The sequence below is a fragment of the Andrena cerasifolii genome, chromosome 6 (genome assembly GCF_050908995.1).
Source record: "Andrena cerasifolii isolate SP2316 chromosome 6, iyAndCera1_principal, whole genome shotgun sequence".
In the NCBI taxonomy this organism is placed as follows: domain Eukaryota; kingdom Metazoa; phylum Arthropoda; class Insecta; order Hymenoptera; family Andrenidae; genus Andrena; species Andrena cerasifolii.
The window spans coordinates 229255-242073 of record NC_135123.1 but is presented as its reverse complement, the minus strand read 5'-3'; the positions used below and the strand labels follow the sequence as shown (position 1 = coordinate 242073).

General features: G+C 40.3%; 1 protein-coding gene across 40 annotated transcripts in view; it reads left to right on the top strand.

Moving 5' to 3' along the window:
* Positions 1-12595, top strand: part of Mhc (myosin heavy chain) — a 57917-nt gene extending 45322 nt beyond the window's left edge. For 27 of the 40 annotated variants that reach the window (XM_076815723.1, XM_076815720.1, XM_076815714.1 and 24 more), the window contains 10 exons: positions 1951-2324; positions 2536-2764; positions 2893-3176; positions 3941-4019; positions 4380-5109; positions 5253-5614; positions 5724-6119; positions 6601-6945; positions 7054-7302; positions 11641-12595. In XM_076815723.1, the coding sequence (XP_076671838.1) occupies positions 1951-2324; positions 2536-2764; positions 2893-3176; positions 3941-4019; positions 4380-5109; positions 5253-5614; positions 5724-6119; positions 6601-6945; positions 7054-7302; positions 11641-11724 (3132 nt within the window). In that variant the 3' untranslated portion in view covers positions 11725-12595. Of the gene's footprint in view, positions 1-1950; positions 2325-2535; positions 2765-2892; positions 3177-3505; positions 3585-3940; positions 4020-4379; positions 5110-5252; positions 5615-5723; positions 6120-6600; positions 6946-7053; positions 7303-9348; positions 9414-9665; positions 9823-11640 lie in introns of all 40 variants that reach the window. The other 13 variants (XM_076815725.1, XM_076815724.1, XM_076815704.1 and 10 more) reach the window with 3 other exon arrangements.
* Positions 12596-12819: the final 224 nt, after the last annotated feature.

Sequence of the window (12819 nt, the reverse complement as noted above, 5' to 3'; positions counted from 1 at the left end):
AGGAGGTAACAGGTGTATGGTGTATTTATACGTTGGTACACTTATACACGTCATCGCACAATTCCTTGACCGCTCGAGTTCGTAAGAGGGATCCTCTTCTTTTCTTTACTTTCACATTCTTCTTTGTTCATTTCTTAGCGTTGATACGGGTATCCACCACTGTTAATCGATCATTAGCCTGGATTCTGAACCAGCGAATTTTCCAAGAGGTCACGGTGATTAATTCATCCAAACAGAGGCCGTGTTCAGTCGAACTTTCCTTTTATAAACAACGTTTTACTCACAGTGATATACATATTTGCAATAATTAGTTTGTATAAGCTTAGTTGTTTTAATCACACACATCTAAGCAATGTATTGGGTTCGGTCGCGGTAAGGATCGAGATGTCAGCTTTTATAGTCCCTGTCTTATACGGGCTCATTTTGTTTCTATAAGGTTTGATATCGCGATAGCCTCATACTTGTTACTCGATGACATATAACAAGAACGCGTGAAAACGTGTTTTCAATCATGAATATTATAAAGAGTTTTGCTTCAAGCCTAATGGACAGTATCTGAATTCTCCGCGCTAAACATAATTAGTTGTGTTATTTTTGTACGGCATTGATTAAAATTATACAGCATGAATTGAAGAATTGGAGAATCAGAAAAAATAAAAGGTGTTGAAATGGATAGAAAAAAAAAACAGTTAACAATAAATAAGGGAAAGCTAATAATTACATTGGACTAATTTACAACTAACTTGAAGATTAGAGAGGGTCCTTATGAGAGTAGAACGAATATTCTTTATCGCGCGATTGATATCTCTTTAAAGTTGTGTTTCGCTTAGAAGGACCAGCCACATTAAAACATCATTTTGAAATAAAAATAGATGAGATAAAAAAATCATACATTTTTATGTCTACGCTTTTAGGTCTCTTTTCATTGGGGCAGTTTAAAAGAGGCATTGATCTTTATTGAACTACAATTGAGTTGAGACTCATCACGAGACATAAAAGAAAAGAATCTAAGTAATCTGGGAATATGTGGTTAAGTAGATGGTTTACATAATGATTCAATTTACCTTCAATTATCGCGCCTTTTCAAGATATTAATTTCATTACTATTTGAACATTTTCATTCAGTCCAGGTAACATTAACTTGATGTTGGAACAATAATCCATATTTTGCAAGAAAACGAGTACATTACCTAAAATCAGATATTAAGGTTTCAAATGTGCGTCACCTGAACCAATTTAAATACTTGTTGAAACCCATAATATGTTTACGATAAAACTTCGATTAAAAAAATTTTAACGTTCATATTATTGTATACCTTGCGTAATATTTTGTCAATTTGGAAACTCTAGCAAATGTGAAAAATCTTACCATAACGCAATGATGAAATATTTTGTGGTATTCACGGTATGTACATTAAACATGTTCTACGGTCAGAGTAACTTTTCAGCCAGATCAAGTAAATATAATAGAATTCGAACAATTGAACATGACTATAAAGTCACTACGGAAAAATGTGCGACTATCAGAAACACTTTCATTTCGCAATATCATAAGGTTATTTGGCAACATGATATTCATGCAGGAAATTATAGGCCACTCTATAGCATCAATCTTTAAAGGTTGTGAGGCACTTGCTATAGGTATATGCTACTATAAAGTTCAAACTAATTGTTCACTGTATCTAGAAAATATCGGGCATTATGGTGCAGTAATCCATGATTCCTTGCACACGCATTTTATATATACAATTGTTCTTATCATGATGTAATCTGTAAAAATAAAGAAGGATACTCAATATGAAAACATTTGAAGCTAATAAACCGATATGATTGATATAGAGCATTTAGCAAACGTAGATGCAACGAGTAAAGAAGTGGAAGTAAAGAGTTTCGCGATTTAAAAACAAAAGTAAAGAAAATATGGGAAATATTGGTTCCTGTGTATTGTAGGATCTCAACGACAGATTCAAAGAAGAGGAAGACTCGAGGAACAATCTGTTCCAAAACAAGAAGAAACTTGAGCAAGAGGTAGCGGGTCTGAAGAAAGATATCGAAGATCTCGAGCTCAACCTTCAGAAGTCAGAACAGGACAAAGCAACAAAGGATCATCAGATACGCAACTTGAATGACGAGATCGCCCATCAGGATGAGTTGATCAACAAATTGAATAAGGAGAAGAAGAATCAGGGCGAGGTTAATCAGAAGACTGCCGAGGAGCTCCAGGCTGCCGAAGACAAGGTCAATCACCTGAACAAAGTCAAGATCAAACTCGAACAAACCCTCGACGAACTTGAAGATTCCCTCGAACGTGAGAAGAAATCACGGTAAGTTTTCTTTTCAATATACCCATTCCAAACACATTCCATTATGGCAGAAAGGAAACCACGAAATTATACTCCTCAATGAGGCAATAAAAATAATTACATACACAGAATTGTAAAGATAGATAGAAATTGTTGTTCGAGACCAATATGAATTCTGAAAACGGTACGAATGAACAGTAAATTCAATAACCGTGCATACTTGTTTCCACAGAGCTGACGTAGAAAAGGCCAAGAGGAAAGTTGAGGGTGACCTGAAGCTCACACAGGAAGCTGTTGCCGACCTCGAAAGGAATAAGAAGGAACTCGAACAGACCATCCAACGCAAGGATAAGGAACTTTCTTCCTTAACCGCTAAACTGGAGGACGAGCAGTCCTTGGTGGGCAAACTGCAGAAACAGATCAAGGAACTGCAGGCTCGCATTGAGGAACTCGAGGAAGAAGTGAGTTTCCAAAACGGTCGCCTTACTAGTTTTCCTGATCGGATCAACTACATCCTAATGTTTCTTTAACTTTTCGAATAGTTATCAAAGGAACTTCGAATTTATTTCTCTCTCTCTATTTTTCAAAGATTGAAGCCGAGCGCGGCTCTCGCGTCAAGGCTGAGAAACAGCGCAGTGACCTTGCACGAGAACTCGAGGAACTTGGCGAACGTCTCGAAGAAGCTGGTGGCGCCACCTCCGCTCAGATCGAGCTCAATAAGAAGAGAGAGGCCGAGCTTAGTAAACTCCGCAGGGATCTCGAAGAAGCTAATATTCAGCACGAGGCCACCCTCGCCAGTTTGCGCAAGAAGCACAACGATGCGGTTGCTGAAATGGGAGAACAGATTGACACACTCAACAAGCTTAAGGCTAGGTAAGTCTTATCTGACACTTATCAAACTATCGCGAGAAGTTTCTGAGATTTAAAATGAAACAGAATTTCTATATCCATTTCTTGAAGCCTTGTCGTCATTTTGCATCTATAAACAAGTATTCTTTCATTACTATTGGACACGACACAAGAAATTGTGTTATTACACTCGAAGAAGGAAAACTTGCGGTTGCGCAGTTTAAAGAACCTTCTGAATGCAAGCGATTTCAAACAAAACTAGAGACAATTAAATTTTTCCGACTTTACCCGAAATGATCACACTTTAAAACAATTTCCAAAGTGTTGAAAGTGTAATACGACATTTTCAATAGAGCTGAAAAGGGCCGTCACGACATTCACTCCGAGCTGAACAATTCTCGTGCCGCGACGGATCAGGTTTCCAGGGAAAAGGTACACTACCACGAGAATGTCGAGTCCCCGATCATTCGAGTCTTGTTTGCAGAACCGTCTGTCGTTCGTGTTGTTTTTTAATCTATCCGACGTCTACTCCAGTCCAGAATTAGCACGAGACCAGAAGTTTTCATTAAACGGTCACTAAAACCCTTGGTATATCCTACCGTTTTTGTCCAACGTTCAACGTATAGGACGAAAGTTCTCCCCTCAATACTGTAATTAATATGTATTTAGGTTTCTATCAATCATATTGAAATAACTTGACACGTCTCATTGTATCCAAAATATTTTTCTTCTGATTATGTATTCCCCAATTACTAATTGTCCTCTTCGAATGTTTTCGTGGAAACTAGGGTTGAAAAGGACAAAGTTCAGTACTTCAGCGAACTGAATGACATGCGCGCAAGCGTAGATCACTTAAGTAATGAGAAGGTAAGATTTCTGTTCGACAATCCTGAAAAATCCAACAAATTAACGCAACTAACTTTTATAGGGTCTTGCAAACGTTTTCACGCGTAACCCGCTTCGGTGATAAATGTCTCCAGCTTGCAAAGCTTGTTCCTTGTTTGTACTTTTCTATTCAAACCTTAGATTCACTTTTGGTCGAGCTTTAGGTCTTTCAAAGTACATAAATTTGGCGCTCTAAAATTGCTTACTTCCGAACCTATCGAAATATAAACAAGTTGCACATTGCTTAGCGTGTGTACGCAATACTGGTAAGCCCGAAAGTGAATCCGAGAGGAAGTAGTCGAATCAAGCAAACCTTCTAACAATTACGAATTCGTAAAAAAGGCCGCCCAAGAGAAGATCGTCAAGCAATTGCAACACCAATTGAACGAGACCCAGGGCAAACTCGAGGAAGTAAATCGCACCCTGAACGACTTTGATGCCGCCAAGAAGAAACTGTCGATCGAGAACAGCGATCTCCTGCGTCAACTGGAGGAGGCCGAGTCTCAAGTTAGCCAATTGTCCAAGATCAAGATCTCACTCACCACACAGCTAGAGGACACAAAACGATTGGCCGACGAAGAATCAAGAGAACGCGCCACTCTCCTTGGCAAATTCCGCAACCTAGAGCATGACCTGGACAACATTAGGGAACAAGTCGAAGAGGAAGCAGAGGGCAAGGCGGACCTTCAGAGACAACTGAGCAAAGCAAACGCGGAAGCGCAATTGTGGCGTACGAAATACGAGTCCGAGGGTGTTGCACGAGCAGAAGAACTCGAAGAAGCCAAGAGGAAGTTGCAGGCACGATTGGCGGAGGCCGAGGAAACCATCGAATCCCTCAACCAGAAGGTCATCGCTCTCGAAAAGACGAAACAGAGATTGTCGACGGAGGTCGAGGATCTTCAGATCGAGGTCGACCGCGCAACCGCAGTTGCCAATGCTGCCGAGAAGAAACAGAAAGCTTTCGACAAGATCATTGGCGAATGGAAGCTCAAGGTCGACGATCTTGCCGCCGAACTCGACGCCAGCCAAAAGGAATGCCGCAACTACAGCACAGAACTATTCAGACTCAGAGGTAAACTAGTTCTTCTATGTTATCAACACTCGGTTCGACTAAAAATTCAATACTGTACTAGCATTTGAAATCGTTGTATTGGTTAAACACCCTTTCCGTAAAACAATGTTTTATATCAATACTTTGTCTAATGTTCGATTTAGGTGCATACGAGGAAGGCCAAGAACAACTGGAAGCAGTACGTCGCGAAAACAAGAACCTTGCGGATGAGGTGAAAGACCTTTTGGACCAGATTGGCGAAGGCGGACGCAACATCCACGAAATCGAAAAGGCTAGAAAGCGCCTGGAGGCTGAAAAGGACGAACTCCAAGCCGCTCTGGAAGAAGCCGAAGCTGCTCTTGAACAAGAAGAAAACAAGGTGCTGCGTAGCCAGCTTGAACTTAGCCAAGTGAGACAAGAAATAGACCGCCGTATCCAGGAGAAGGAAGAGGAATTCGAAAACACCAGAAAGAACCATCAGCGTGCTCTCGATTCGATGCAAGCGTCACTTGAAGCCGAAGCCAAGGTTTGTTGGAAATAGTGATATAATCTTTCCTACTTTCATTCTAAAGCTGTAATTACGATGTTTGCTTGATATAAGGCATAGCAAGGAATGAATTTGATGAAATTTGCAGGGCAAAGCTGAGGCGCTGCGCATGAAGAAGAAACTCGAGGCAGATATCAACGAACTAGAGATTGCTCTGGATCACGCAAACAAGGCCAACGCTGAGGCCCAGAAGAACATCAAGAGATACCAACAACAGTTGAAGGACGTGCAAACTGCTCTTGAAGAAGAACAACGAGCACGTGACGAGGCACGAGAACTCCTTGGAATTTCGGAACGCCGGGCCAACGCTCTGCAGAACGAACTCGAGGAAAGCCGTACTCTCCTTGAGCAAGCGGATCGCGGTCGTCGCCAGGCAGAACAAGAATTGGCCGACTGCCATGAACAGCTGAACGAACTCGGTGCACAAAACGCCTCTATCTCCGCTGCCAAGAGGAAACTCGAGGCTGAACTTCAAACGCTTCACGTGAGTATTTTCTTTAGGCTACTGTAGCAACGGTTTTATGACAGATAGATCTCTCGCATGAAACAAGAACATAGAAATGAAAATATACGATAGTATAGACGATAGATATGTAGTACGAGTTTGGTTTCTCGTAATAGCTTTGATATTACGACTCTAGCAACTCAAAACTAGAATTTCTTTATAGCCTTGTACACCTGTGCAGGACTCACATCTTAAAATTACATGCATTCTTGGAATGCACACGCAGCCTTAAAATTTATTCATCCATAACGTAAACAATTACTTTTATAAATACATGTCATTCACAGTTGACTCCTTCTTTCATTCTTCCACACATTTATCAACAGGCTACTTGTTCGTACATTGGAAAAAAGGTGTACATACGTAGAAAGGTTGCGTTGAACGTGGTTGTATGAAGTTAAATGAAACTTTTCGTAGGGAGAAAATGTTAACGCAACTCATGTCGAATTCACTTTTTCAGTCTGACCTGGACGAACTCTTAAATGAGGCAAAGAATTCCGAAGAGAAAGCAAAGAAGGCGATGGTCGATGCCGCTAGATTGGCTGACGAGCTCCGAGCCGAACAAGACCACGCTCAAACCCAAGAAAAACTGCGCAAGGCTCTTGAAACTCAAATCAAGGAACTCCAAGTTCGGCTGGACGAAGCTGAAGCAAATGCCCTGAAAGGCGGCAAGAAGGCTATCCAGAAACTGGAACAACGCGTCCGTGAGCTGGAGAATGAACTCGATGGAGAACAGAGGAGACACGCTGATGCCCAGAAGAACCTACGCAAGTCCGAACGCCGTATCAAGGAACTGAGCTTCCAGGTACCAATTAATTCCTAGCTAGTTGGACCAACTTTACAAATTTCGAACCCCTTAAAACAAGATAAACTCCTCATTATATGTTAATGGCACCTATTCTTGTTATTTCAGGCGGATGAAGACCGCAAGAACCACGAACGCATGCAAGACCTCGTTGACAAGCTCCAACAGAAGATCAAGACGTACAAGAGACAAATCGAAGAGGCTGAGGAAATAGCTGCTCTGAACCTTGCTAAGTTCCGCAAGGCGCAGCAGGAACTCGAGGAAGCGGAGGAAAGGGCAGACCTTGCTGAACAGGCGATCACCAAATTCCGCACTAAGGGACGCGGAGGAAGTGCTGCGCGTGGAATGAGCCCAGCGGTAAGCAAACAATAAATTCCTAGACCATTACACGTGGATCCGACGCCAATTCTTCGCTAATTCTTCTTCTTAAACCATCATAAAGCAATTAGTATTTTCAAAGTATATGAACATCAATAAACAAAAAGCCTTTTAAAAATTGTACGAGCGATCAGGTTACAACAGAAGGAAATTTCTTCTACTTGAATAATTAGAAGCGCGTAGAATTTTTACAGAGTTTAGAAAAATTTGGTTTTACTCACCAATACAATAAAAAAAGTTGATGTACTTACGCATATGTCTGATGATGCTCAGTTTTGCAGTTATAACCATTTCTATATTCGCCTATTAAAGTGACATGTAACGAAGCCCAGCTTTGTCTCCACTGATCGATATATTGATTATCATTTCGACTTTGTTTTTTTAAAGGCGAGAAGGAAAGGATATGAATGGAAATATTGTATATTAGGCCAACTGACGAACACGACTGTCCGCCGGTTGTCCTTTAATAGGCATTCCGGCTTGGTGTTTTACGAAATATAAAATTGTTTATAGCCGCAAAACTTAGTACTATCGGACACACACACGCACATACACACACACAAACACATATATCCACTTTTTTTTGAGGAAAAATTTCCCACATTTTTATAAATACCCTGTAGGGGAGAGTTGCCAATATCGTACTGGTCACCTAAATCGTACCTCACCAATTTCTCAGAAATTAATGAATATAAACGATATTCGATGATAAAAATATCAAGTAAATGCGATATGAGAAATAGAAGCAAAACCTTTGGAGCTTACAACCTATTTTGTGCGTGCTATAAATATTTAAAAAAATCAGGTATGATTGCTGTAACTTTTTACCAGTATATCTTAGCTGATAATAATCAAACAATGCAGTTTTATCCTGTATTTTTGTATTTTTCTAAAAGCGGGTTTAATATAGAATATTTTGCATTCATTTTATGTACATATTACATTCATTATAAAGTTTAAATCGATATTTAGAAATAAATTGATCCCGTTTCCTAAATCGTACCACTACCATCGTACTAAGGATTTGAGAATAGATTATGTCATATAGGTTATGTATATGTATCATTTACATAGATTGTTACGACCTGTGTGTGACCTATATACACATGTATATGCAACTATATAATAATGATTACTTTATGTTGAATATTTTCTTCTTTATTTGTTATTGACGCTATTTATACAAGAGGTACGATTTAGGAGACCGATTGCCTAAATCGTACCTTTTACAGTATGTCACAAAAAGATTAATAACAAATTAATTTGTTCCGAACTAAAGGTCAAACACATAATTATAGGTGTCTAAAAGATCAAGCTACAATATCAAATAGTCACTTGTGTTGAGATTAGTACCAAATATGAAATATAACGTAAAATATCTTAAGTGGTACGATATAGGCAACTCTCCCCTATAAAGCGAAGTGTCCAATAATTTCTAAAATTTCAGAAATAGGAAATTTAAAGAACCTCTACTGTTTATATGAAATCATAAGTTACTAAATTTACAGATATATTAGAAATCTCAACAGACAGTTTAATATACTTTAATAATTTAACAGAGTATAAAAAGTAATTGCAAGAAATCGATGTCTGCAAAATATTAATCTCGCGATGAATTTTGTCAGACATTTCAAAATTACAGCGCTCAGTATTCTGAACATTCTATAACTCGAATGTCCCGTGTTTTACACAAATCAGTTCTTTGTTATTAATGTCAGATTTTCAAATTAAAAAGTCACGGAACTTAGTAAAATACAACGAAGAAAGTAAAAGGGAAAGCTAGAATTAACGGGGGCGTATGGTGGAGAAAACAACGTATCTATTGTTTCTCAATTGCAAGGATCTTTTCGAAGGCAGCTCTCTTCTATGCTCTGCACTGATAAACAAAACGTTATAGCAGGGTTGAAATTGGTGACAAAGTGATATCTCGAATTAGAAGCGGGAAGCGCCATTTTGGGTACCGCGCGTGCGAAAGCCATTGCAATGAAAGATCTTTAATCGTGCAATCTCTATGTCCCTGTATAGCCGCAACAGAAGGCCCGCAAGGCGGCGCCCTCCGCATTGGAGTAAAGAACACCGCGCCGGTCCATGTAAGTTCGTACACGTGTCACAAGCGCGTGTGTGTGTCAAAAAAGAAATGAATCGGAGCACAACGATCGCAAGAGAGCAATCTTATACGGACAGAACTGTTGCGAACTGTTCCAATCAATGTTTCACTCTTCGTTTTTTTTGAACCTGTGTGACAAGCCGATAACACTTCTAGAGGCACACCTGACGAATAAAAAGCTTGGTCCTCGTTATTAATTAACGTTGTGTATTCACCTACCCCTAAATTATGATAGTTTCAGATCACCGTAGATCAGCGCTGTCCAAGCCAGGGCATGCATGCCCTTTGGGGTTCTCCCATTCTCCTCCGCGTTATTCGGAATACCGTGTGACGCTAAATGGCCGACCATGAAAGGTCTCTGTCGTTAACGGAGCTCAGTCGCGACACATGACGTGTGTATTAGTGACACACGTCGCAACGACGAGCCAATGTTCCTATTTCCCGCGAATGTTCTCTGGGGAAGGAAACGATTGGAAGGGAAAGCAGGCGCGTCAGGGGCCCCACCACTGGACAGCGCTGCCGTAGATCCTTCTGTATAGAATACTAGATCGATGGTTGCTTGAGTAGTGACTATGGTGGATGTCAGATATATTAGCCGGTCAGATCGAGTGAGGGGTAATTTCCACTATGCCGCTTGCTTGTCTCGGCGCTCCTTTTCTTAACATTATCACTCTCTCTTGGGCTGCGCCATAGGACAGAGGTGTACACAGAGCCGCTCGAAGCCGGAGACCTCTTTGCGATTCTGGGTACCGCGTCAGAGCCAGGTGCGGCGCTATTACGTTGCTAATCACAGCATTGGTGGGGGGAACTGCAGTAGTGTACGTAGTACGAGCTTGCTCACACATACAGTCTTGCAGTTAACTCCGCTATTTGCTGCGGTTAGCGACGTAACAGCTCCATGCTCGGTTGGGACTCGCCGCCCAGAATCGTAAAGAGGTATCTGGATCCGACAAGCTCTTTGTGCACCTCTGCCAAGGAAGGAACAGCGTTCACGTTAACTCACCACACCCTTCTGGAGTCACGTAACTCGAAGTAACAAAACCACGAACACGCGTAAGGCTCAGTTAGAGACGGTCGGTTTCCTCTCGATTGCTGTTCGCGATACCGGCCAGACTAGCCAATATCTGTAACTTCCACCTTAGTCACGTGCACGCGTACGGATTTGTTTACGTTTACTTTCATTTGAATATCGCGAACGACGCGGACATTCATGTTGCAAGATGATAAAGATAACGTTCTTTGTCGACTTTGTTTGTTCGTTCCGACTTGTCATACTCGACAGATGTATTGTTCAATCTATTTTCATTTCTCGCGAAACTGAACAGATAAGGTTATTTCATCGAAAACGTAAAAGAGGTGTGAAGACCCTCAGTTAACTTGGCACCTATTATTTATTTTTTTAGTGCAAAGCAAATCTGCGTTAAGTGTGTAAAGAAAGCAAGAAGCACACAGAGAACATGTTACTTATTCCTCACGAATGTTTTTTTCCCTGTCAAGAGACGTCACTGGATCTTTGTTAGAGATGGGATTAAGAGTACTGCATTCTAGTGTCCTATGTACCTTCTGTATATCCTGTAGAATTTTAACGAAGTATTATATATTGAATATTTGAGTACTTCAAGCGATACTAAATACGCGTTGTCCTTCATAATGTTATCTTATCGGTTATTGTTAATCTAATAAATAGTTGGAGTAGAAGCGATAAGCTACTCTACAATCTCCAAATAGGGTACCTACCAAATTTGAGAAATTTAAACTCTGTATCGAACTAATCTAGGTTTCGATAATAATGTTATGCCAACTTTTACTATGCCCAGCATACTACCCATTTACTTCACAGAAAAACAACAAACTAGGTATCGAACCGATTCAAATTCGCGAGTACGTATCGAACTTGATCCCATCGCTAAAACAAACAATGTATTCCTCAAACTTTGTATTGTTTGGAAGCATTCCCATCTTCAAATATACGTTCTTACTGGATTCAAAAGGAGAATAGTCGAGATGCTTTTTAGAGCCTTTTCACACGAGACACAACTGTGTCACAAACTAGACAAGTATTTCATGCGTGTAAAGGCTCTAACACTGTCCACGAGACATCATCAACGAACATTATTGTGAAGCTTTCGAATAAATTGTAAGACTCATCGTGAAATTCACAATAGAACACGAATGTCATGAATAATACAAAATATTTGTTTGCATTTCAGCCACACCGACCAGCGTTCAAACCCCAATTGGATGGTTCCGCATTCCCGCCACGCTTCGACCTGCAGCCCGATGGTGATCTGTAAAGATCGACGCGACCAACTTACCCTTTAGAGAGACTTAAATCACGACAACAGCCTGACAAACGAAAGAATTAATCGCAAAGAGCGAACTTTCATCCTGTCGTCTCGCCGAACAAACTCAGCTCATCATCTTCACACTCTACACATGCCTAGATACACCTCCCACACACATGCACACGTACACGCACACATCTCCCACACACGCTGACGTACAGAAGATAAAAACGGTACACTCGCGATCTTTACATTCATCGACATGAGAATGTCCATGCTTGGTTATTTTGCCAGTCTAAAAAAAGAAAAAGAAAATAACGAACAAATAAAAGATTTCCTCGTTTAACCATTGGGATGTATTCAATAGTTAGAGCACACGGATGAGGGGAAGATGGGGAGGGAAATATAATCGTAAATAAATCTTCACTAATCGCGCTAACGGTCGAGGAAAGAAAGAAAGAGTGAAAGAGTGAGAGTGGGAGAGTAACAGAGAAAACGAGAGAAAGGAAAGATGCGAGCGGTCGAGACGAGAAGCAATAAAGGGCCAGTAAGAAATTAAAATGCAGAAATGAAGACATGTGTGTACTGGCATACGTGCGAATCAAACGGACAAATCAATTACTCGCAAATAAAAAAATATACATATATATCCATTGCAAAACAGAGAAGAAAATGAAAGAACGAGATAATACGATATTATTGAGAAGACGAGCAACGAACACGAATTTAACGCTAGTCGTGGATTTGCACGGCAGCTCGCATATTATACGTGTCATTCAAATGATAATCCTATCCTATAAACTTAATTGTAATTTATAAAGAGAGCCGAAAGTATGTATTTATTAAAGTAAATAAGCAATAAATAAAGTTAAGAACTAAATGTGACGTGTAATCCCTTTATACGTGACATCTTATTTAAACAAATATTTATCACAACTATAAGATATTCCACATCCGTGAACACTTTATTATCTGTACCCCACGAACCCTGTGCCTTCCTAACCTGCCTAACAAAATCTTCCCCGCTTGTATGTGCTTTCGGCAGGGCCGACAGTCAAGTTCGCATACAACTAAATATAGGGAAATAACTAGAACCTCAATACT